At 36.0% G+C, this 25,021-nt stretch overlaps 1 protein-coding gene across 1 annotated transcript in view; it reads right to left on the bottom strand.

The window, feature by feature from the left end:
* LOC110591355 (transmembrane protease serine 11C-like) overlaps positions 1–24,788 on the bottom strand; it is a 60,091-nt gene extending 35,303 nt beyond the window's left edge. The window contains exons 1-3 of the mRNA XM_021702269.1: positions 24,715–24,788; positions 16,807–16,925; positions 11,202–11,320 (exon numbers count right to left, since the gene is read on the bottom strand). Of these exons, the coding sequence (XP_021557944.1) occupies positions 11,202–11,320; positions 16,807–16,925; positions 24,715–24,788 (312 nt within the window). The remainder of the gene's footprint in view (positions 1–11,201; positions 11,321–16,806; positions 16,926–24,714) is intronic.
* Between the last annotated feature and the right edge of the window lie 233 nt (positions 24,789–25,021).

The following is a 25,021-nucleotide window of genomic DNA, read 5'->3' as shown; positions in this document are numbered from 1 at the left end:
GACATCCAAATGGCCAACAGACACATGAAAAAGTGTTCAACATCGCTTGGCATCAGGAAATCCAAATCAAAACCTCAATGAGATACCACCTCACACCAGTCAGAATGGCTAAAATTAACAAGTCAGGAAACGACAGATGTTGGCGGGGATGCGGAGAAAGGGGAACCCTCCTACACTGTTGGTGGGAATGCAAGCTGGTGCAGCCACTCTGGAAAACAGTGTGGAGGTTCCTCAAAAAGTTGAAAATAGAGCTACCATATGATCCAGCAATTGCACTACTGGGTATTTACCCCAAAGATACAAATGTAGTGATCCGAAGGGGTATGTGCACCCCAATGTTTATAGCAGCAATGTCCACAATAACCAAGCTATGGAAAGAGCCAAGATGGCCATCGACAGATGAATGGATAAAGAAGATGTGGTATATATATACAATGGAATATTATGCAGCCATCAAAAGGAATGAGATCTTGCCATTTGCAACGATGTGGATGGAACTGGAGGGTGTCATGCTGAGCGAAATAAGTCAATCAGAGAAAGACATGTATCATATGATGTCACTGATATGAGGAATTCTTAATGTCAGGAAACAAACTGAGGGTTGCTGGAGTGGGGGGTGGGGTGGGAGGGATGGGGTGACTGGGTGATAGACACTGGAGAGGGTATGTGCTCTGGTAAGCGCTGTGAATTGTGCAAGACTGTTGAATCTCAGATCTGTACCTCTGAAACAAATAATGCAATATATGTTAAGGAAAAAAAAAAAAGAAGAAGATAGCAGGAGGGGAAGAATGAAGGGGGGGAAATCAGAGGGGTAGATGAACCATGAGAGATGATGGACTCTGAAAAACAAACTGAGGGTTCTAGAGGGGAGGGGGATGGGAGGATGGGTTAGCCTGGTGATGGGTATTGAGGAGGGCACATTCTGCATGGAGCACTGGGTGTTATGCACAAACAATGAATCATGGAACACTACATCTAAAACTAATGATGTAATGTATGGGGATTAACATAACAATAAAAAATAAAAAAAAACTAATGATGTAATGTATGGTGATTAACATAACAATAAAAATTAAAAAAAATCAGAAATGAGATCTCAATAGAAGGAAAGATGAAGAGAGGGAATAGTGGTGAACAATGAAACCTGAGGAGGGTGTGTGTTCAGTGCAATGAGTGTATAATTTCAATGCTTGCAGGGGAAGCAATGTACTTTAAGAAACATTCTAATAATAGTTTAGAGCATCAGATACTATCTCAGCAAAACCTAATCACCAGAAATAGGGCCAGGGGAAATAGAAGTGTTAAAAAGCTTTTTCAAGAGTAAAGAATAGGAAGGGAGGAGAGGACAAAAGTGAAAATAGTTAAAAGCCTCTTCTAAGGTTGGGCTTAGGTAAGAGAAATAACATTTGATGGGGCTAATAATTTCTGTAATACTAGTGGAAAAATATATGCATCCAAATTTGAGTCCAGGAAAAATAATTTAACTATTAACTAAGTATATTGAAATTTCCAAGAAGAAAAAAATACAATGAAAAACAATTTAAAACCAGTCACAAGGAAAAGAAAGCAAAAAAGTAAAATAGATAATTTACTTAAAGGAAACTGGAGAAATAAAATCAAGTATACTACTTGTTACAATTGATGGGAATAGGGAAAATTTTGTCATTAATCTATCAGGTTGCTTTCAACATCAAAACCTCGTTATCTATTATTTAAAACATCCATACTTGTAAATAAAGGGATGAAAGACTGTTGGAGATGAAGCTATGGGAAGGAAATACTATCCCATTAATGTGGAACCCAATAATGGAATCGAAAAATATATCCTAGAATATATGGACCTTTAGGATATAACAAGGATGGCATTTTAATCATTGGAATAGGCTGGATTATTTAATAAGTAGTATTAGCTCAACTGGCAGATTATCTATACCAGAAAGAAAGTAAGTCTGGGCTCCTACCTTAAACTAAACCTACTTCCATATGGATAAAGACTTAAAAGTGGGGGACAAAAAATTCCTAGGAAACCAAATATACTTCTTAGTGTATTGATGGCAACATTTCTGTCATTGTATGACACATTGGGTTGTTTTCATTTTCCTTCCATCATTTCAGTGAGATTTGAGGAGAGAATGAGGAATCAGCAATCTTGCCTTGGAAGTCAGGCTGGGCCACTTTAAAAGGATAATTATTAAAATGTACTGAATGATTAGATAATGGAAATTGTGGAAATTGACTTTAAGATACAATGATTACTGTTGAATCACAGACCTGTACCTCTGAAACAAATAATACATTATATGTTAAAAAAAAGAAGAAGAAGAAGAAGAAGAAGATAGCAGGAAAAATGAAGGGGGGGAAATCGGAAGGGGAGAAAAACCATGACAGCCTATGGACTCTGAGAAACAAACTGAGGGTTCTAGAGGGGAGGGGGTAGGGGAATGGGTTAGCCTGGTGATGGGTATTAAAGAGGGCACGTTCTGCATGGAACACTGGGTGTTATATGCAAACAATGAATCATGGAACACTACATCAAAAACTAATGCTGTAATGTATGGTGATTAACATAGCATAAAAAAAAAGACATAATGACTAGGTGAGTGGGAGAATGGTAATATAATGAATGGAAACTGGGGAGACTAGACTGAGGACCACAAATGACTGCTAAATTCTTTTTAAAATAGGCTTCAGTGTGAACTCAGACACCAGATATGGCACTGTCTCCAAATCAAAATATAACAACTTGCAATGCTTTTAGTTTTCGTGCTTCTTTCCAAAGACTAGCTATTTGTAGTTTGTTCAAACGTTCTTAATTCTTCATCCCTCTTTTTATTATCTTCATCTTCCCAAACCTCACAACAGCTCAAAAGATCACACACACCTTAAATAATCCCAAAGCCTGCCATCCTTACAATGAATAGTAACTTTAAGCTGAGGGTGTTCCAAGGAGCTGTAAGGTGAAGTTATGGAAATTGTTCCAGTAACACTTATGCAATTCCTATTTTCAAGAAGCTCAGTCTCTATAGGAAAAAAGTTGTCAGATATTTGACCCAAAATCAAATGGGAAATTTCAGAAACCCACATAGGATTCAGAACTAATTATTTTCCCAGAAATAAGGAAAGACAAGATTGGAAATTCAAATGGAAATCACAAGACACACATACTACAAACTTCAAATCTTTCTCTTTCATACCAGGTACGCTTAATTTTTTTTACTTTTCTCACATTCTTCACTTGACATTCCCTCTCCCTTCTTTCTCTTTGAACAAAAATGTACAAAATTCTTGCCAAGTCACCAGTTAGACAAGCAGGTGGAAAGAGGTTCTGGACTGTGTTGATGGGAAGATCTTGAGAATGATGAACCCAAGGATGAGCTTATTAAGCACAAAATCATGATCATTTATGATGTTTAAATCACCTTTATGGGTGAGAAATTGGTCATCACAATACTTATCAAATACAGGAGGCTCAAAAGTACAAATCAATACATGTTTTTAATAAATAGAGGAACTTGATCAAAGCCTAAGTGTATGACTATATACAAGGAATTGTCTATGAAAAATTTCAGACTAGATTAGATTTTCTGAAGATAAACAAAAATAACTATATCACAAGGAGAAGGAAAAATTTCCAGAAAGTAATTGGAGCCACTTTTCTGAGGAATTTCTGGTTTCTAATTTATCAAATTTTAGCATAGTAACAGTTCAGTATTGTTTAACATATTCATTTATAATTAATTATACAAACCATCCACATATTTAAAATTCTCTCTTTCAAATCAGTTCACAAATATATAGGAAAACATTTTATTGATGATGTTGTTATATTGTTAAATTATACTGTTAAATGTGTGACAAAGGATTGTAAGATGATGTGTTGTTATAGAGATAGGAAAATACTACCTTCACATGACAGATACCCCAAAAGTGGATGCAAAAGAGATAGCATATTTGCTAGTTAGATGCTCTCAGATGTGGAGCATCTGGGTCTATGGTTCTTTCTTTCATTTTACAGTAACCACCCTCCCCTCATGACTACAGACAATCCAAAATATCTAGTATTTATTTTTTCTATTCTTGTTTTCCAACTGTAGAAAAGAAAACTAGCACATCAGTAATTTTGTTAGTTATCTTTATATCATTTGAAATATGAATAACAGGGTGCCTGGGTGGCTCAGTTGGTTGAGCGACTGCCTTCGGCTCAGGTCATGATCCTGGAGTCCCGGGATCGAGTCCCGCATCGGGCTCCCTGCTCAGCGGGGAGTCTGCTTCTCCCTCTGACCCTCCTCCCTCTCGTGCTCTCTGTCTCTCATTCTCTCTGTCTCAAATAAATAAATAAAAAAATAAATAAAATCTTTAAAAAAGGAAATATGAATAACAACTCTGTAATGTTGATTACATTTTTTTGATAAACCTTGCATCTTCTTAATTTCATCATGGCTGAAAATTTAATGTACAATGATTTCCATTTAATACATCAGATATTGTTTTGTTTTTAAAATAACCTAGATTAGGGATGCCTGATTAAGTGTTGGTTAAGTGTCTGCCTTTGGCTCAGGTCATGATCCTGGAGTTCTGGATCAAGCACCACATTGGGCTCTCTGCTCAGCGGGGAGGCTGCTTCTCCCTCTCCCTCTGCCTACCACTCTGCCTACTTGTGCTCTCTCTAATAAATAAATAAGATGTTAAAAAATATTTTTAAAAATAGCCTAGATTAGAGAGTATAATAATATGGAATTTGGGACCACTGCTAGTGCTTTAGTTTTCTGAATATGTTTTGAGGGTCCTAAGATTGAATGAACACTAACAGTTTTTACTCAAGCTAAAATATTGTTAACCTATATTAGATGGAACAGGAGTCCTGAATGTTATCCTTCATTTTATTACCTTTTAAAAATTACATATTTCTAATCCTGATGAATTCTATAGATAACCTGTCATTTGAAAGACCGACCCAAATAGAGAATATGCATGAAGGTGCATATGCCTCTACTAGGTTCAGATTAACTCAGTGGAAAATTTATTTGACAGATGCCCTGTTTATGTAGTGACCAAAGATGTCTCTTGCTCTTGGACACTGTGGTAAATAGTTTGATGTATGGGCTTGACTGGCCTGTTTTGTATGGGTAATTTTGGTACCCTACACATATTAGATATCATTTTGGTTATTTATGAATCAGTGAATTATATGTGAAAACCACAGAGTTTGTTTAAACATTTTTGAATATTTCACTGGCCATGTGAAATTGATGTAATCTGAAACATGCTCAAGATTTTATATTTGCATGCTTTTTAATTATAGGACAAAAATCATAAAGAAGGTGGAAGCATACTTTCAGTGTGACCCTGAGTAAGTTAACCTTTTAGTGCCTCAGTTTCCTCTTATGGAAAATGGGAATGTTGTGAAGATTAAAGAAGGGAGTACATAAGGACAGTACTGACCATTAATAAAGCTATTTATTATTGTTAAGCTACCACCTCACTCGAATTTTTAGAATTTCTATTCACTGTAAGTGAGCATCATATCTGCTGGAGAGCTACAAAAAATAAGAAATGACACAGAGATTTCTTTTTCAGTTACCCACAAGAAAACCACATATCTAAAACATAAAAATATTCCCTACGAAGGCCTAGCCTCTGTAGTTAAAAAACTGCCATTTATAGGAAAGTCACATCTCTCCTTATCCAGTTTCTTTCTTCTTTATAGAGTCAATCATCAACTTATAATGTATTATTGGTTTCAGAGGTACAGGCCTGTGATTCATCAGCCTTCTATAATACCCAGGGCCCATTACATCACATGCCCTCCTTAATGTCTATCACCCAGTTACCTTATCTCCCCACCCCTCTCCTCTCCAAAAACCCTGTTTGTTTCCTATGAATAAGAGTCTTCTATGGTTTGTCTCCTCTGGTTTCATCTTGTTTTATTTTTTTCCTCTCTTTCTCTATGATCCTCTGTTTTATTTCTTAAATTCCACATCTCAGTGAGATCATACGATAATTGTCTTTATCTGAATTACTTGAGCTAATTAGAGTGTATCTATGATAAAGGAAGCTTATGTCCAAGGGGCTAGTCAAGACTTTTCATAAATGGTGCTGGGAAAATTGGACAGCCACATGCAGAAGAATGAAACTCGACCATTCTCTAACACTATTCACAAAGATAAACTCAAAGTGGATGAAAGACCTCAATGTGAGACAGGAATCCATCAAAATCCTAGAGGAGAACATAGGCAGTCACCTCTTTGACATCACCCACAGCAACTTCTTTCAAGATACATCTCCAAAAGTTTTTAGTCTGCTAAAGGTTAACTTAAAGCACACTCTTTTTTTTAAATTTAATTTTATTATGTTATGTTAGTCACCATACATCATTAGTTTTTGATGTAGTGATCCACGATTCATTGTTTTCATATAACACCCAGTGCTCCATGCAATATGTGCCCTCCTTAATACCCATCACTGGGCTAACCCCCCCCCCACACCCCTCCCCTCTAAAACCCTGTTTGTTTCTCAGAGTCCATAGTCTCTCATGGTTCATCTCTCCCTCTGATTTCCCCCCATTCATTTTTCCCTTCCTTCTCCTAATGTCCTCCATGCTATTCCTTATGTTCCACAAATAAGTGAAACCATATGATAATTGACTTTCTCTGCTTGACTTATTTCACTTACCATAATCTCCTCCAGTTCCATCCATGTTGATGTAAAAGTTGGATATTCATCCTTTCTGATGCTGAATAATATTCCATTGGATAAATGGACCACATCTTCTTTATCTATTCATCTCTTGAAGGGCATCTCGGCTCTTTCCACAGCTTGGCTATTGCGGACATTGCTGCTATGAACATTGGGGTGCATATGGCCCTTCTTTTCACTACATCTGTGTTTTTGGGGTAAACACCCAGGAGTACCATTGCTGGGTCATAGGGTAGCTCTATTTTTAAATTTTTGAGACACCTCCACACTGTTTTCCAAAGTGGCTGTACCAACTTGCATTCCCACCAACAGTATAAGAGGGTTCCCCTTTCTCCACAACCTCTCCAACATTTGTTGTTTCTTTCCCTGTCCATTTTTGCCATTCTAACTGGTGTAAGGTGGTATCTCAATGTGGTTTTGATTTGAATTTCCCTGATGCCTAATGATGATGAACATTTTTTCATGTGTCTGTTAGCCATTTGTATGTCTTCTTCAGAGAAGTGTCTTTTCATATCTTCTGCCCACTTTTTGACTTGATTATTTGTTTTTTGGGTGTTGAGTTTGAGAAGTTCTTTATAGATCTTGGATACCAGCCCTTTATCTCTAGTGTCATTTGCAAATATCTTCTCCCATTCTGTGGGTTGCCTCTTTGTTTTGTTGACTGTTTCCTTTGCTGTGCAGAAGCTTTTTATCTTGATGAAGTCCCAAAAGTTCATTTTTGCTTTTGTTTCACTAGCTTTTGGAGATGTATCTTGAAAGAAGTTGCTGTGGGTGATGTCAAAGAGGTGACTGCCTATGTTCTCCTCTAGGATTTTGATGGATTCCTGTCTCACATTGAGGTCTTTCATCCACTTTGAGTTTATCTTTGTGAATAGTGTTAGAGAATGGTCGAGTTTCATTCTTCTGCATGTGGCTGTCCAATTTTCCCAGCACTATTTATTAAAGAGACTGTCTTTTTTCCATTGCATGTTTTTTCCTGCTTTGTCAAAGATTATTTGACCATAGAGTTGAGGGTCCATATCTGGGCTCTCTATTCTGTTCCATTGGTCTATATGTCTGTTTTTGTGCCAGTACCATGCTGTCTTGGTGATCACTGCTTTGTAATATATTACTTGAATATATTACAAGCTTGAAATTGGGCAACGTGATGCCCTCAGCTTTGCTTTTCTTTTTCAACATTTCCTTGGTGATTCGGGGTCTTTTCTGATTCCATACAAATTTTAGGATTATTTGTTCCAGCACTTTGAAAAATGTCACTGGAATTTTGATCGGGATAGCATTGAAGGTATAGATTGCTCTGGGTAGCATAGACATTTTAACAATGTTTATTCTTCCGATCCATGAGCATGGAATATTTTTCCATCTTTGTGTGTCTTCTTCAATTTCTTTCATGAGTGTTCTGTAGTTCTAATTTTAATTTTAATTATTTCTCTTCTAATGCGTGGTTAGGCATCGTTTGTTGCTTTTTCTCTAGTTCTTTAAGGTGTAGAGTTAGTTGGTGAATTCGGGATTTTTCTATTTTTTTGAGTGAGGCTTGGATGGCTATGTATTTCCCCCTTAGGGCCGCCTTTGCAGTATCCCATAGGTTTTGGACCGATGTGTTTTCGTTCTCATTGATTTCCATGAATTGTCTAAGTTCTTCTTTGATTTCTTGGTTGACCCAAACATTCTTGAGCAGAGTGGTCTTTAGCTTCCAAGTGTTTGAATTTCTGCCAAATTTTTTCTTGTGATTGAGTTCCAGTTTTAAAGCATTGTGGTCTGAGAATATGCAGGGAATAATCTCAGTCTTTTGGTATTGGTTGAGACCTGATTTGTGACCCAGTATGTGGTCTATTCTGGAGAAAGTTCCATGTGCGCTTGAGAAGAATGAGTATTGTGTTGTTTTAGGGTGGAATGTTCTGTAAATATCTATGAGGTCCATCTGGTCCAATGTATCATTCAAAGCTCTTGTTTCCTTGTTGATTTTCTGCTTAGATGATCTGTCCATTGCTGAGAGTGGAGTATTGAGGTCTCCTACAATTAAAGTATTGTTATCAATATGACTCTTTATTTTGGTTAACAGTTGGCTTATGTAGATGGCTGCTCCCATGTTGGGGGCTTAGATATTTACAATTGTTAGATCTTCTTGTTGGATAGACCCTTTAAGAATGATATAGTGTCCTTCTGTGTCTCTTATTACAGACTTTAGTTTAAAATCTAATTTATTTGATATAAGAGTTGCTACCCCAGCTTTCTTTTGAAGTCCGCTGGCATGGAAGATGAATCTCCATCCCTTCACTTTCAGTCTGGATGTATCTTTAGGTTCAAAATGAGTCTCTTGTAGGCAGCATATGGATGGGTCCTGTCTTTTTATCCAATCTGCAACCCTGTGCCATTTTATGGGAGCATTTTGGCCATTCACGTTGAGAGTGATTATTGAAAGATATGAATTAATTGTCATCATTTTGCCTGTGAAGACGTTGTTTTTATAGATTGTCCCTGTAAATTTCTGTTGTATATCACTCTTGGGGTCTTTCTCCTTCTATGGAACCCCCCTTAATATTTCTCGCAGGGCCGGCTTAGGGTCACATATTCTTTCAGGTTCTGCCGGTCGTGGAAGCATCTGGTCTGCATCTCTCCATCCATTCTAAATGACAGCCTTGCCGGATAAAGTTTTCTTGGCTGCATGTTCTTCTCATTTAGTACCCTGAATATGTCTTGCCAGGCCTTTCTGGCTTGCCAGGTCTCTGTGGATAGGTCTGACGTTATTCTGATGTTCCTCCCTCTGTACGTAAGGAATCTCTTCCCCCTAACTGCCCTTAAGATGGTTTCCTTGGTTCTAAGATTTGCAAGTTTTACTATTACATGCCGGAGTGTTGGCCTGTTTTCCTTGATCTTGGGAGGGGTCCTCTCTGCCTCAAGGACACGAATGTTTGTTTCATTCCCCAGATTAGGGAAGTTCTCAGCTACAATTTGCTCAAATACATCTTCTAGTCCTCTCTCTCTCCACTCCCTCTGGGATTCCAATTATTCTGACATTGGAATGCTTCATGGTGTCACTTATTTCTCTGATTCTATTTTCATGGATTCTGAGTTGTTTTTCCCTGGCCTCCTCTTTTCCCTTTTTATCTATTATATTGTCTTCCAGGTCACTTATTCGTTCTTCTGCCTCACTTACCCTAGCTGTTAGATTATCTAGATTGGATTGGATCTCATTGATAGCATTTTTAAGTTCTGCCAATTCAGCTTTCATTTCTGCCCTTAGAGACTCTATGTTGCCATTAATTGATTTCTCCATTCTAGCCATTGTCTTCACAATTGCTAACCTGAATTCCATCTCCGACATCTTGGTTATATCTGCATCCATTTGTATATCTGCAGCATAAGTCATAATCTCTGAGTCTTTTTTATTTTGGGGGTTCCTCCTCCTAGTCATTCTGTTGATGGGTGTTTGAAGGAATGTATAGAGTCCAAATTATTGACCAGAACCCAAGCAAGATGCACCTGTTTTCTTGGGACCTTAGGGCTGCTGGCCTCTTGTTTCCCAGCCTGTCTTCTGGGCGAGGGGCCTGCCATGCTGTTACTCAGGCAACCCTGTTTGGGCGGAGTTGCCCTGCCCCTCTGTGGCAGGGGATGGGCTCAGGGGGAATCAGTTTTTGGGGCTTTTGTTCTCTGGTGGCTTTCCCTGGTGGCTTTCCACGAGTCAGAGCAGAAGAGACCGTTTCCAACACTCTGCCTCAGAGCAGAGAGATTGCTGTCTATTCTTCAGTGAGCTCTCCAGGCCACACCATCTCCATTTCTGTCCGTGCTGCTATAAACTGCAGCGTCCTCGGTTGTGCACCCCTCCGCAGTGCTCCCAGTCCTGCCTCCAGGTCGGGGCACGTCTCTGCCCTTTGTGCTTCTAAAACCTCCAGCTGCACCCAGTTCGCCCGCTGACCCCGCCTCTCCGGGTTTCCACCCCCGGGCCTGCAGTTCACAGGCAGGACCCCGTCGCTCCAGGTTTCCGCCCTGGGGGCTGCCCTAAAGTCCTTTCCCCGCCGCTACCAGTCTGCTAGTCTGTGCCCCATCCCCAGCATGCGAGGCTGCCACTCACCAACGGTGTAGGATCCCCATGGCCAGGCACCCTCCCACTGCCATTTATCCTCCGATATCTGCCCGCAGAATCATGGCTCCCCACTTCGTACCTCGAAACCAACCGCCTGCGATATTCTGTTTGTAGAGATCCGGATCTTCTTACATCTCAGGCTGGTTTTGTGGGTGATCAGAGTGTCTGGTAGATATCCAGCTCAATTCCAGGGACCAGTTGAAATAGACTCCCCTACTCCTCCACCATCTTTCCTTCCTCCCCCCGCCGTACACGTTTTCTAACTGACTTTCTGAAAGGGCTATCTTAATCTAGAACTAAGATAGTGTAAAAAATAGTGTGCAATTATTAATCATTTCCAACTTGAAAGGTGATTGTTAGATTTCTGGCACATCTAGGAACATAACATTTAAAAGGACAATGCACAAAAATTTCAACTTACCAAAGACACTATTTTTTTATCTAGGTCCATATATTCTTGTGAATATGGTTTTTCAAACTTGCTGTCATAGTCAATGTTATTGACTTTAAAGTTGATGTGATGGTAGAAAGGTGTCTTCTCTGGAAAGAGAGAAAAGAAAAAAATAGTTCTCACTTCATTCATTTTGTAATTATTTTCATTCTTAAGAAGATCATGTGAAATATAATATTCTGATAAAATTGCAGTGAAATATAAATTCTGATAAAAATGCAACATTTCAATCATCTTGATTCCTAGTGATTGTTAAAATAACTTCAACAGAGCAATGTTTATTAAATTATAACACTACCCAAAGGTGTATTCAGAATTTTTAATGTAAAATTTTAATGTGCCATCTTTCAAATTTTGGCCATCTGAAGACAGCTTTGTTACTATGAGAAATTATATTAAAGCATAGGTAATTATCTTAGTTTTTGTGATCATCACAGATTACATTTAGGAAAATCAATGGAGTCCTAGGTTTTATCATTTATAAAGCACTTAGAAAGTGAAAATGAATAAAAGAGAAAGTAAAATGAGTCATGACTTGTAAGTACTGCAAATTAAGTAAGTAAAATTAAAAAATTAAACTAAAAAATGTATAAAAGTAAAGCAAAGGACAAAGTTGAGTGTTAAGCTGGACTGTACTATTTTAATACATCAAATACAGCAGAAATTAAATTTTTTCTTGCAACTTTTCTCAGATCCTGTTGTATCTCTCCATTCCAGAGACTAGGAGGGCAGAATGAGAGGGAATGCCTAACAAATTTGTTTAGAGGGAGGGAGGGAGAGAGAGAAAGAGAAAAAGGGAGGAAGAGATCAAGAGCTCAAACTCTTCCAAAAATTTGAAGAAGAGGAATACTTTCAAATTCATTTTGTGAAGCCAGTGTTACTCTGATACCAAAGCCAGGTAAGGACACTACATGAAAAGAAGACTACAGGCCAATATCCCTGATTAATATAAGTGCAAAAATCCTCAACAAAATACTACTAAACTGAATTTTTTTTAAAGATTTTATTTATTTGACAGAGAGAGACACAGTGAGAGAGGGAACACAAGCAGGGGCAGTGGGAGAGGAAGAAGCAGGCTTCCCAGGGAGCAGGGAGCCCAATGCAGGGCTCCATCCCAGGACCCTGGGATTATGACCTGAGCCAAAGGCAGACGCTTAATGACTGAGCCACCCAGGCGCCCCCTAGCAAACTGAATTTAACAACACATTGAAAAGATCATACACCAAGACCATGTGGGATTTATCTTGGGATGCTAGGATAGTTCAGTATACACAAATAAATAAATACACTGCATAAATAGAAAAAAAATAAAAACCATATACTCTGATATATGCAGAAAAAGCATTTGACAAAATACAAAATTCTTTCATGTCTTAAAAACATTCAACACATAGGTTCTAGAAGAAACATATCTCAATATAATAAAAGCCATATGTGACAAATCATAGCCAACATCATACGTAATGGTGAAAGATTAAAAGCTTTTCTTCTAAGGTCAGGAATAAGACAAGGATGCCCACTCTCATCACTCCTATTCAACATAGTATTAGAAGTCATAGCCAGAGTAATAAGTCAAGAGAAAGAAATAAAAGGCCTCCAAATTGGAAAGGAAGAAATAAAATTGTCATTATTTGCAGGTGATGTGATCTTATATAGAGAAAATCCTATAGATCCCAGCAAAAAATTGTTAGAACTAACCAAGTTCAGTAAAATTGAGGATACAAAATCAACACGCAAAAAACAGTTGTTCTATGCACCAACAATGAAACATGTGAAATAATATATGTGTATGGTGGTAACAATTTTGTAATATAAGTGTATCAAATCAATTCATTGTACATCTTCAGCTTACACAATGTTATGTGTCAATTATGTCTCAGTAAAGCAGGAAAAAGAAAATTCCAAAGAAACATAGTATTTTTGTTGTTATATATTTTTATTCATAAATACTCCATGGCTTCTTATTTTTCTATTAGGATATTTAGGGTTGAGAATCCAGACATCGAGGCAGTGTTAGGTTATATTAACTTCTTGGAATACTAAATAAATTTCAAACACTAAAGAGGAAAGCCATTGCCTAACTCTGTAACTCTATAAGAGCACCAACCCTTAATTAGAATGTATAATGGTCAATTGACTGATGAATGGGTAAAGAAGATATGGTATATACATACAATGGAATATTACTCAGCCATAAAAAAGAGTGAAATCTTGCCATTTGCAATGACATGGATGGAGCTAGAGAGTATTTTGCTGAGTGAAATAAAGCAGTCAGATATAAACAAATGCTGCGTGATTTCACTCATATGTGGAATTTAGGAAAGAAAATAAATGAACAAAGGAAAAAAGAGAGAGACGCAAACCAAGAAACAGACTCTTAACTATAGAGAACTGATGGTTGCCAGAGGGGAGGTGGGTGGGGGGATGGGTTAAATAGATGATGGGGATTAAGGAATGCATTTGTGATGAGCATAAAAGTTAACAACACTGTATATTAACTAACTGGAATTTAAATAAAAACTTAAAAAAAAAGAAGGTATAGTGGTAAATTTGTTGGCATTCAGTGGAACTCACAGACTATCATAATAAAAAATTAGCTCTTCTCCTTCAAATGTAACCTAGACCTTGAGCAACAAAAGACATTTATGATCTAGGATTTCTTCTAAGTGTTATTTTCATTGTTTTTTTTCTTTCTAGAAGAGTCATACTTTTCAAATAATCCAGGATACACTCAGCTAAGATTAAGAGCTCCAAGGAGGACTATGTCCTGACTGATTCTCTTCTTTATATTTTTTATTAAATAAAAAAAAAATTTCAAGTGATTTTTAAAAAAAATTGAGACATAATTGACATATATTAATTTCAGATGTACAACACAACGATTTTGATGTATGTATGTATTATGAAATGATCATCACAGTAAGTCTAGTTAACATCCATCCAAATGATTTTTATCATTTTTATCTCAAGCACATTAAAAACTTGAGAAACAAGGCTTCAATAAGTGGCTCTCAGCATGGGTTTCCAATTAGGATCACATGTGGAGTTTTAAGACTCCTCATCACATGTGCCCTTTCCCACAGAGTCTGTCTGTTCTGGGTGGGAACATCAATGTTTTAAGTACTCCTGGTGATCCTAAGGTGAGGCCAGGGTTAAGTATGAAGTCCCCGGAGTATATTTCAGAGTTGAGTTCAGCCTTTAGTTCAAGGGGAGGCAACAGGGTCTGTTTTACATGGGTTTGGTGGGGGAAGGGTCAGTGCAGCCTATGTTATCCATGCTACAGCAGAATTTTGGGGCATCTGTGGGAAGGGAATGTCCCTGAAGACAAGGAAGAAGAGACTCAAAGTTTGGCCTCCATGTAGGAGCTTATTGCTTCCGAATCTCTCCTGAGACAAAAGACCCAGAAGGGTGGACTTTCTACCATTTCAAGGCCCTTCTGTCTGTGGCTGTGGTGGTAGCAGGTTGGGGGTCTGTACTGAAGCCATTAGAGGAACATTCTCAAGATGCAGATGTGATTTCTCTACATAATTTCACCTAAGGAAGAAACCCAGAGAAGGAAGCAGAAAGGGCAGAAATGGAAGGTTCTCAGGTAAATGTTTCCTGGGTCAGGGAGTGTCTATTCTTCTTCTTGCAAAGCCATGGTTTTAGAATGAGCAGACATTTACTTCTGGACTTTCTGAACACCTCTGGGGTTCCTGCCTAACAAATTTGTTTCAAGTATTTTTTGGTAGTTTCTTCATAACAATAGACTCAAGTAGTTGTAATAGAGACTATAATGGCCCACCAAAGTGGAAAATACTTTTTGGCCATTTACAGGAAAAGTGTGATGACTGCTGTAGATTCTGAGCACTTTTAGCAAAAGGCTAGTGTGATGCTCTAGAAAATTTCCTCCATTACTGCTATTTCTCCATTATGGCACCTGGCCTACTACCTGCCATTAAATACATCGTAGTAACCCAGTGAATGCTTGTTGAATTGAATCTGGGTAGTTTCAGATACCCCTTTTCTTTATTCTTTCTTTTCTTTTCTTTCTCTTTCTTTCTTTCTTTCTTTCTTTCTTTCTTTCTTTCTTTCTTTCTTTCTTTCTTTCTTTTTCTTTTTCTTTTTCTTTCTCTCTCTCTCTCTCCCTCCTCTACCTTCCGTCCTTCCTTCCTTCCTTCCTATTGATCTATTTTCTACCTATTTATCTGTCTCTTAAAAAGTTAACCAAATAGAAAACAGAACATTATATAGAGTCATGTGAAGCAGAAAAAGGTAGGTATCCGGGAGTGAATATTTGTACAGTGCTTCGGGTTTTCTGGCCTCTTTATTTAAATAATAAATATGTGACAGGGTAATTATCATGAGGAGATGGCTCACTGCTCTCAGGTTTGGAGTCTGGCATAGTGAACTAGAATATCTTCAAATGGTAGTGAAAGCTTCATTCAAAGGAGGAGCATCATAAGGCTGCCTCTATATGATGCCAAAGCATCTGGATAAAAAGCATAATATTTGGTTTATCAGACTGAGATTTGGTTTATTTAGTGACAAATATGTAGACCTCTTAAAAATGTCTTTCTGATTTAATGTTTTAGTTCATACAAGATACTGTGACATCAGGTATGTAGCCTTAAGGTGAAAAACCAATGACTTTTATAAACATAAGCCCTATCAAACACTTTACACAGTCTCAGGAGGGTCTAGTCTTATTCCCACAGGTTTACTATGACTTGAGAAAACTTACATTATTAACAAAACTTACTTATTCTTATGCAGAATTATTTAATTTGGGATTTTTTAAAGAAGTTTTTAAGTTGCTAAAGTTTATAATTTCTGGGAAATAGGTATTATTATGAGTAATTCTAAGAGTGAGTTCTTAAATATATTAGAATTTTATTTTCTTATTCAACAAAGTAATTATTCTCTTGTGGCAATGTAGAAATATATTTTTCCTATAAAAAGGCCCTCATTCTTGAAAAGGTTAGAAAATAGTGGGTTAAAGAAAGTGACAAAACAGCACACAGCAAATTTGGCACAAAGTGCTGTTTATAAGAAAGATTGATCTTGAGGAACTCATAATTTTTTTGTATTTTATGTAAAATATAAACAAAATTTGTATTTGTACTGACCTTTTAGATTTCATCCTTCAATAGGAAATATTCTAGTTTTTAGGAAGAATTTTATTAGAAGAAAACATTACATGAAGAAAAAATTATAGGCTTTGAAACAAAAAATCTTAGCTTAGAATCCCATATTCTGGGCTTTTATATTTGTTTGTTAACTTATTGATTATCTCTTCAAAAAGTTACAAGTTCAGCAAAGGTAGGAACTATGGTTTATTCATCAACATATTCCCAGAACCCAAATCTTTAGCAGGAATTTAAAAAAGAGTACACCAAATCCCTGGGTTTAGAATACCCTAAGCCAAAGGTTACTAAAGAAGTTTGCAATCAATATTATTAACCTTAAGAAATTCTCTCTGCTAAATAATGTTGGCTGACTTCTTTCCTTCCCCCATTCTCAAAATTCTTAATTTTCCCAATAATAGAATCAATAATTCTATGTGATTAGAAAGTCAGACACAATGAGTACTTACCATAAATAACAAAATAAACAATGAGTCCAATGATTACTGCAGCAATAACCAGCATTAAGATACCCAGGGTAATCTTCCCACATGTTGTGAGTTTCATTTTTGTGTTTGACTCTGTCCCTCTGAGCAGAAAGAATAGGAAATCAAATGTTAATATGAGCAAGATATAGGACACTCTCAGAAATAAATATAGACTTGATGTGAAGTATAAAATGGATTATTTTACATTATGGATTCACTGATGAGCTTGGAAAACATGTAGAACTAGTAAATATAATATTTGGTCTGCTTATTTTTCAGCACATATGAATAATAATGGTAATACTAAAATCAAAATTCATTCATTTAGCGAATACTTGTAGATGTTCTACTATGGACTAGGTACAGTAGTAGGAACAAAGATCTCTTTCCTTATGGATATTACATTTTACTGAGGGGAAATAGCCAACAAGGTATAATGAATAAATAATAATATATATTGATATATATAATTAATAAATAAGATATATAACTGGTAAAAAGATCTTAGGTACTATAGGAAAAGTAGAGCTAGGTAAAGATCAGAAATGTGGGAGTGTGTGTGAGATGATGGTGGCAGGATATGATATTAAATAGAGCAGTCAGGTTAGGCCTCCTGAGAAGGTAAAATCTGAGAGACTTGAAACAGAAGATGTTGTTGGCCATACAGGTATCTAGGATGTTACAGGCAGAAGGAACAACTCCACAAAGGCCATGAGGGAGAGGTATGCCTAGAAGGGCATGTTAGGAGGGCAGTGTGACTGAAGCAGTGAATGAGGAAAACAGTAATGAGGGAGTAATTATGAGAGGTACCAAGGCCTTGGTCATACAGGGCTCTGTGGGTCATTGTAATAATTTTGGCTTTTTCTCTGAGTGAAATGTGATTTTTAGGGGGCTTTGGGCAGAACACTATGATGATCTGATCTCATTTCTTAATGGGATCTCCCTGACTGCTTTGTGGAAAGTAAATTATAGAGGGCAAGGGTGGAAGCAGAACCACAAGATAGGAAATGATTATAACAATTCAAGCACAAATGATGTTGATTTGGACCAGAGTGGTAGAGGTGGAGGAAATGAAAAGTGTTTGAATTGGGATATGTTTTAAGTATAGAATTGGTAGCATAGAGTCTGGGATAGTAATATAAATTTGGCATTCTTCAATATATAGATTAGGATCTGAGACTAGAAGAGATTCTCAGGGGAGTAAGTATAGCTAGAGAAGACCAGGATATGGTCACTGGAGCACTCCCATATTAAGAGATTAGGAAGAAGAGGAAGACCAAGCAAAGAAGACTGAGAGGGAGCAACTAGCAAAGGTTGGAGGAAAAGCAAGAGAAAGTAGTGTTCTGGAAACCGATAGAAGTGTATCATGGATAAGGAAGGGAAACAACTGTGTCAAATGTTGCTGATAGCTCAAGATAAGCAAATGAGCATTGAAAATTGACCATTGGATTAGCATTATAGAGGTAACTAATGATCTTGATGCAAGAAGTTTTAGGAGTGGCAGGGGAAGAGAATGGTTAGAGATGGTTTCAAAGAGAATGGATGTAGAAGGACCAGAGACAGTGACCACTGACCATTCTTTCAAAGATTTTGCTGAAAAAAGGTAATAAAGAAATGGAAATATACATGGTGAAGGAATGGGATCAAGAGAAATTTTATAAGATAATAGTTTAATAAACCTCCATATATCCATCACACAAATTTAAGAACTGTGAACACCTTATAATATTTCATCTATTTTTCTGGAACATTTTAAAGTAGTTGCAGAAAAATAATTGCATCATGACATTCACCCTTAAATATTTTATTTCCCCTCTAAAAAATAAGAATATTAAAAAAATATGACCATTGTAATACCTAACGAAATTACCAATAATTCCTGAACAGCCTCTATCACCAAGTTCATATTCAAATATCTATAGTTGTCCTCAATTGTCTTCTACAATTTTTTTTTGTTGTTGAACAAAAGTCAAATCAAAATCTTCACATTGCATTTGGTTACTATACTTCTTATCTTCAAATCTAGAACAGCTTCAATACTCTGCCCTCATTTTAAAATTTTTCATGACATTAATTTATTAAAGGCTCTGGTTCAGTTATCTTACAGGATACTCCACCTCAGAGGAAGAGAATAAGTTTGTGTATTTGTGTTTCAAAATTTTTTAATTAAATGTTTTTTTATTTTGTGACAATTAGACTCATATGTTGCAAGAAATAATACAGAGGGATCTCTGGTATATTTTACTCAGTTTCCCCCAATGGTAACAAATTGCAAAACTATAACACAGTATCATAATTGGGATATCTATAATGATATGGCCAAGATACCTAACATGTCCATCACAAGGGTCCCTCATGTTGTTGTTGTTGTTTATAGCCACATCTACTTGCCTTCAGTCCCCTTACCCTCCTTAACTCCCTGGCAACCACTAGTCTCTTCTCCTTTTCTATAATTTTGTCATTTCAAGAATGTTATATAATTGGAATCCTACAATATGCAACTTTTTAGATTTTGCTTTTTATCACTCGGCAAAATTCTCTGGTGATTCATTCAGGTTGTTGCATATATCAATATCTGTTTAAAATTTTTTTTTCAAAAATTGCTGTTAAATGTACTAACTCTTTCTTAGATATGTCATTTGCAAATATCTTCTCTCATTCCATAGGCTGTCTTTTAGTTTTGTTGATTGTTTCCTTTGCTGTACAGAAGCTTTTTATTTTGATATAGTCCCAATAGTTTATTTTTGCTTTTGTTTCCCTTGCCTCGGGGGACTTATCTAGAAAAAAGTTGCTATGGCCGATGTCAGAGACATTACTGCTTATGCTCTCTTCAAGGATTTTTATGGTTTCAGGTCTCACATTTAGGTCCTTAATCCATTTTGAGTTTATTTTGTGTATGGTATAAGAAAGTGGTCCAGTTTTATTCTCTTGGATGCAGCTGTCCAGTTTTCCCAACACCATTTGCTGAAGAGACTGTCTTTTTCCCATTGGATATTCTTGCTTCCTTTGTCAAAGATTAATTGACAATATAATTGTGACTTTATTTCTGGGCTCTCTATTCTGTTCTATTGATCTATGTGTCTATTTTTGTGCCAGTCCCATAATATTTTGATTACTACAGCTTTGTAATACTTTTGAAATCTGGGATTATGACACTTCCAGTTTTGTTCTTCTTTCTCAAGATTGCTTTGGTTATTCAGGTTCTTTTTGTTTCCTTACAAATTTTAGGATTATTTGTTCTGGTTTTGTGAAAAATGCTGTTGGTGTTTTGATAGGGATTGCATTAAATCTGTAGATTGCTTTGAGTGGTATGGACATTTTAACATTATTTGTTCTCCAAACCCATGAGCACTTAGTATCTTTCCATTTCTTTGTGTCATCTTTGATTTCTTTCATTGATTGATGTTTTATAGTTTTCAGAGTATGGGTCTTTCACCTCCTTGGTGAAGTTTATTCCTAGGTATCTTATTATTTTTGGTGCAGTTGTAAATGAACTATATTGTTATTTGAAGTGAGTTTCTTGTAGACAACATATAGTTGGGTTGTATTTTTAAATCCATTTTGTTAATATCTGTCTTTTACAGGTGTATTTAGACAATTTACATTTCATGTAATGAGTATTTTAGGGCTCAACTCTGCCTTTCAAATACCTTAATCAAAACATCTTTAAGAAACTCTGGGAGATTATTCATCATTATTCATAGACTCATGGGATTGTTAGAGGCATGGGATGACATACACAGTTTGGAAACAGTAGTTGGATAGGGTAAGAGAATAACAATAATAAAAGCTTTTAGAATAAACTATCATATTATTTATGAATTGGGAGGCAACTTTAATCCAAAGTATTTATGTTTCAATATAGTTTAATGTTTTTCTTTGGAGCACACAAAATGTGGGTGGAAGAAATGCCTCTTTACAAGTTAAGTAATTTATTGTATTCATGTTTATTAAGCATTTTCTATGTGTAAGACATTGTGCTAGGCAAGGGGTATACAATGATGAACAAGATCACTAATAAATGTAAACTACAAGAACTGTAAAATATTAGTTTTGTTTTATATACTTATATACTATATTATTATACTTATTTGCAAGTATACTGGTAGTACTAGTTTGGGCTGCCATAACAAAGTACCACATACTGGGTGGCTTCAACAACAGAAATTTATTTTCTCACAGTTCTGGAGGCTAGAAGTCTGAGATAAAGGTGTTGGCAGGTTTGGTTTCTTCTGAGGCCTCTCTCCTTGGCTTATAGATGACTGTTTTTCCTCCTTATGTCTTCACATCATCTTCCCTCTGTACATATCCGTGCCCTAATTTTCTTTCTTTGTTTTTTTCTGGCTTAGACAACACAAAAATTTATTTTCTCACAGCTCTTGAGGCCAGAAGGCTGAGATCAAGGCGTTGGCAGGGTTGGTTTCTCCTGAGGTTTCCCTCCTTGGTTTGTATATGGCCATAGTTTTCACATGGCCTTCCCTTTGTGTACGTCTGTGTCCAAATTTCCTCTTACCTTAATGACTTCCCATAATTTAATTACCTCTCTAGAGACCCTATCTCCAAATACAGTCAGATTCTGAGGTTACTAGGGGTTAGGATTTTGACATATGAATTTTGAGGGGACACAATTCAGTCAGTAACATATTCTTGGATTATATTATATACTTGATATTATATATTTTACATTTTATATATAATATACCCATATGTACAACACTCCATGTATGCTTGTATGCTTGTGTGTATGTATGCTTGATATATCCATATCAATATATGTTGAAATGACCATACTAAATATTGATTAGTTTGAAATACCTACATTTATTTGATTTTTGTTTGAAAACAGAATCAAGTACCTATAAAAAATTTACTTTTCATTGCTTAATAGTCATTCCCTGAATAGATGATACTCCCTAAAGAGCTAACATTAATTAGATATTCAATGCAGGTGAAATTTTCAAGTCTTATGTTTTTAGAAATTCCATTTTACTTAAAAACCACTTTGACCATTTAAATATATTCCAAATTATGTTTGCACCTTGCACATAAAAATTAATATCTTAATATTTCTATGGAAGTATGATGCCAATGAACATTTTTCGTTCATAATAAAATAAAAATCCCTAAAAGTCACTTCACTATGACAAGTGTTTTCCTCTAAATATCTACAATCTGACCAACTCAATGAGTCTAGAAGAGTGTTTAAAATTTGGGGGAAAAAATAAATGACTAATTTATATAGTAAAACCCTGGTAACTTACAATCCTGTTATCCTAAAGCAGCCTCTTCCACTCCCACATATGTATGCCTGTATATTTTACTCAATACAGCTTGCCATGGAATAAGCCTCAATGAAAACGTGATGATTATAGTATGAAATTGGTGGCAAAATCTTGGAGTATATTTTTTATTCATCTCAACTGTGTCCTTCTAATAGATCTATCTAAAAAATGCTGGTTTTGTAGGTTTAAAAACTTGAATATTGGTAATTTTATAATAATTCACCCTATAGGAACACAGGTACATTTTATTTATTGTTTCCTCTTGTCATAAGCTGATATAAAAGTGATTCTTGTAAACAAGAATTTGTTTAATAGGGAGATTGACTTCAATCTTCCCTCCAGTGTAAAGTTCCTAAAATGAGAGACACATAGCCTCTTGGAACTGGAAGGGACTTTGCAAATCACCCATTCTGGTTTCCTAATTTTAAGAGGATATGTAGGACAATATTTTCTCTTCAGGACTTTCAAACCTAGGGAAGGTAAGCATTCTAGGTAGAGATTTGTCCTTTGGTTATTATCAGCATAGTTAGGGTTAGAGTTAGGATTAGGATTCTTTTCTGATCTCTAGAAGGAAAATTAAATTGTATAGGCCACTCTAACATGTAACTCTCACTTATCTTACAGCCAAAATCTGAGATCACTACTGTGACTACTATCTTGATTCACAAATGTAAAATTTTGGTTAATGAATAAAAATTAATTTTAAAGGCAAATGAACTAAGTGTTTCTGTCATTCTTACCTGAGTTTTCTAAGATGCAGATGTTCTTCCTATTTGCAAAGGGTTTTATTGATTTGGAAGGTAGTTTCCCCTGTGTGTGTGTGCATGTGTGTGCATGTGTGCGTGCACATGCATGCGTATGTGTGTGTATTCCTGAATCCAAAAGGAAAATTAAACTTTGTCAATATCCAGTTCTTTTAAGTACTCCTCTAAAAACAATGCCAGACATACAAATTCCATTCTCCCAAAGTATTATTATGTAGAATATTGGTTGAAAATAGACTACTTATTTGACAGAAATTGGGTCTTGGGTGTAGTTAACATGAGCAATAGAAAAACTGGTTTTGATTTCAGTAACATGCCTTAATTTTTTCTAATTGTTTTATTTATTCACCAAGTATATCCTGAAGCTATTCAGGTGCAATAATGAAATGGTAATGATATTGAGGATTATTTAGCAATTTCAGAAAAAGTGGCTTTCTGATGAGTTGTACTTTTTATTAATTCTTTGAATGGATGAACCAGAGTCTATCTACATATTATTTCTCACATACTGTTTATGGAGCACAAGGAGTTGATTGAATTAACATGGACATAAAACACATTAGAGCCAAGATAAAACATTTTTACTAGACTTTTTTTAATTCATTAGGATTAACAGTAGCAATTTGGAGAACATTTCTGGGATTCTCTTATAGCTAATTAAGCTAAATGTTAATGTGAATATGTAAAGTGACTGATTATTAAAGCTGTTTATTGTGAAGTTACATTCTGCACAATATATTAAACTGTTCCCCTAGAATCTAGATGTTGTCAAGATATGGCAACCAGAAAAGTTGTCTGAGGATTTTATTAAAAATACAAGCCAGACTCAGTGGGTTTATCAAGGTATTGATTTTTTGGAGTGCTAGGAAACACTGTCATGTGTATGTGAACATTTATCTTTGTCTTAATTTGATTAGCTTACGAATCAAAACATAAAAAGTATTTGTTCATCTGTGTGTACCATGGAACAAGTCAGCACGTTTGTTTGACTTTCAGGCCAACTGCTATCTGAGCATATGGCACAGCTAATGGGAAGAAATGAAATCCCCTATTCTTGTTTCCAACTAAAACTTTATTATTTTTTATTTAATTATTTTTCCTTTTCACAAATATTTTTTTCCAACTAAAATTTTAAATCACACCATTAAAAATGTCCAGCAGTGAAGCATTTTGATGTTTCAATTATTAAAAATTAAGACTTAAACTTCCGTCTACCACATCCTAAAGGTAAAATAGCATATTGTGAACATAAATATTAATGTCTCTATTGTCAGCATACATCATTAGAAATAGATACATATAAACTATCTTGTATTCTTTTAATAAAAAAATTCTTTTTAAAAGTAAAATTCCCCAATTTTACTTCAGCAGTTTCAACATACTTTTCATGAATGCTTTAATTTTGCTGGAAAGATTTCTCACAAAAATTAACAAGCAAAACAGATTCTAATGATTAAAATTTATCAATCTTATTCATTCTTATTTTTCTTTTATTTTTGATATATATTGCTCCTATTTTTAAAAAAATATTTTTATTTATTTATTTGAGGGAAAGTGTGAGGGAGAGAGAGCACAAGTGGGTCAGAGGGAGAAGCAGACTCCCCACTGAGCAGGGAGCCCTACGCAGGGCTCCATCCCCAGGACTCCAGGATCATGCCTGAGCCATAAGGCAGTCGCTCAACTAACTGAACCACCCAGGCTCCCTATATTGCTCTTATATTTATAAAAATCATTACTTTAAGAATTTTAAAATACAAATGAAATTAACTAGTTTGATCCCTTCAGAGACTTTCCCTGAGGAGCAAGGGTAAGCCCTCCTGCCCCCCCACCCGCCGTCAGCCTACCTGTTCTTCAGGGGTGCCCATGCACGCTGTCCCTGAGGAGCCTCTCCCTTTGCCATATTCTCCTTGAGTGCCATGTGGCACAGTCCTTCTCCACCTACGTAGCTTACATCATTCTGTGACTTTTATGTGTTTTATGATAATGATAATACTTAGCACTCATATAACTCCTCCTCTTCAAAGTGCTTTCTGAACATTTAGTAATTAATTTTATATTAGTAAAACGCACTCCATAAATAATAAATAATCCTATGAGCCAAGTGGAGGCAAAATTTAAAACTCTCATCTGTTGTGACTGAGGAAGCAATTG

Source organism: Neomonachus schauinslandi, chromosome 2 (genome assembly GCF_002201575.2).
Source record: "Neomonachus schauinslandi chromosome 2, ASM220157v2, whole genome shotgun sequence".
Classification (NCBI taxonomy): domain Eukaryota; kingdom Metazoa; phylum Chordata; class Mammalia; order Carnivora; family Phocidae; genus Neomonachus; species Neomonachus schauinslandi.
This window is presented reverse-complemented; position numbering and strand designations above follow the sequence as displayed.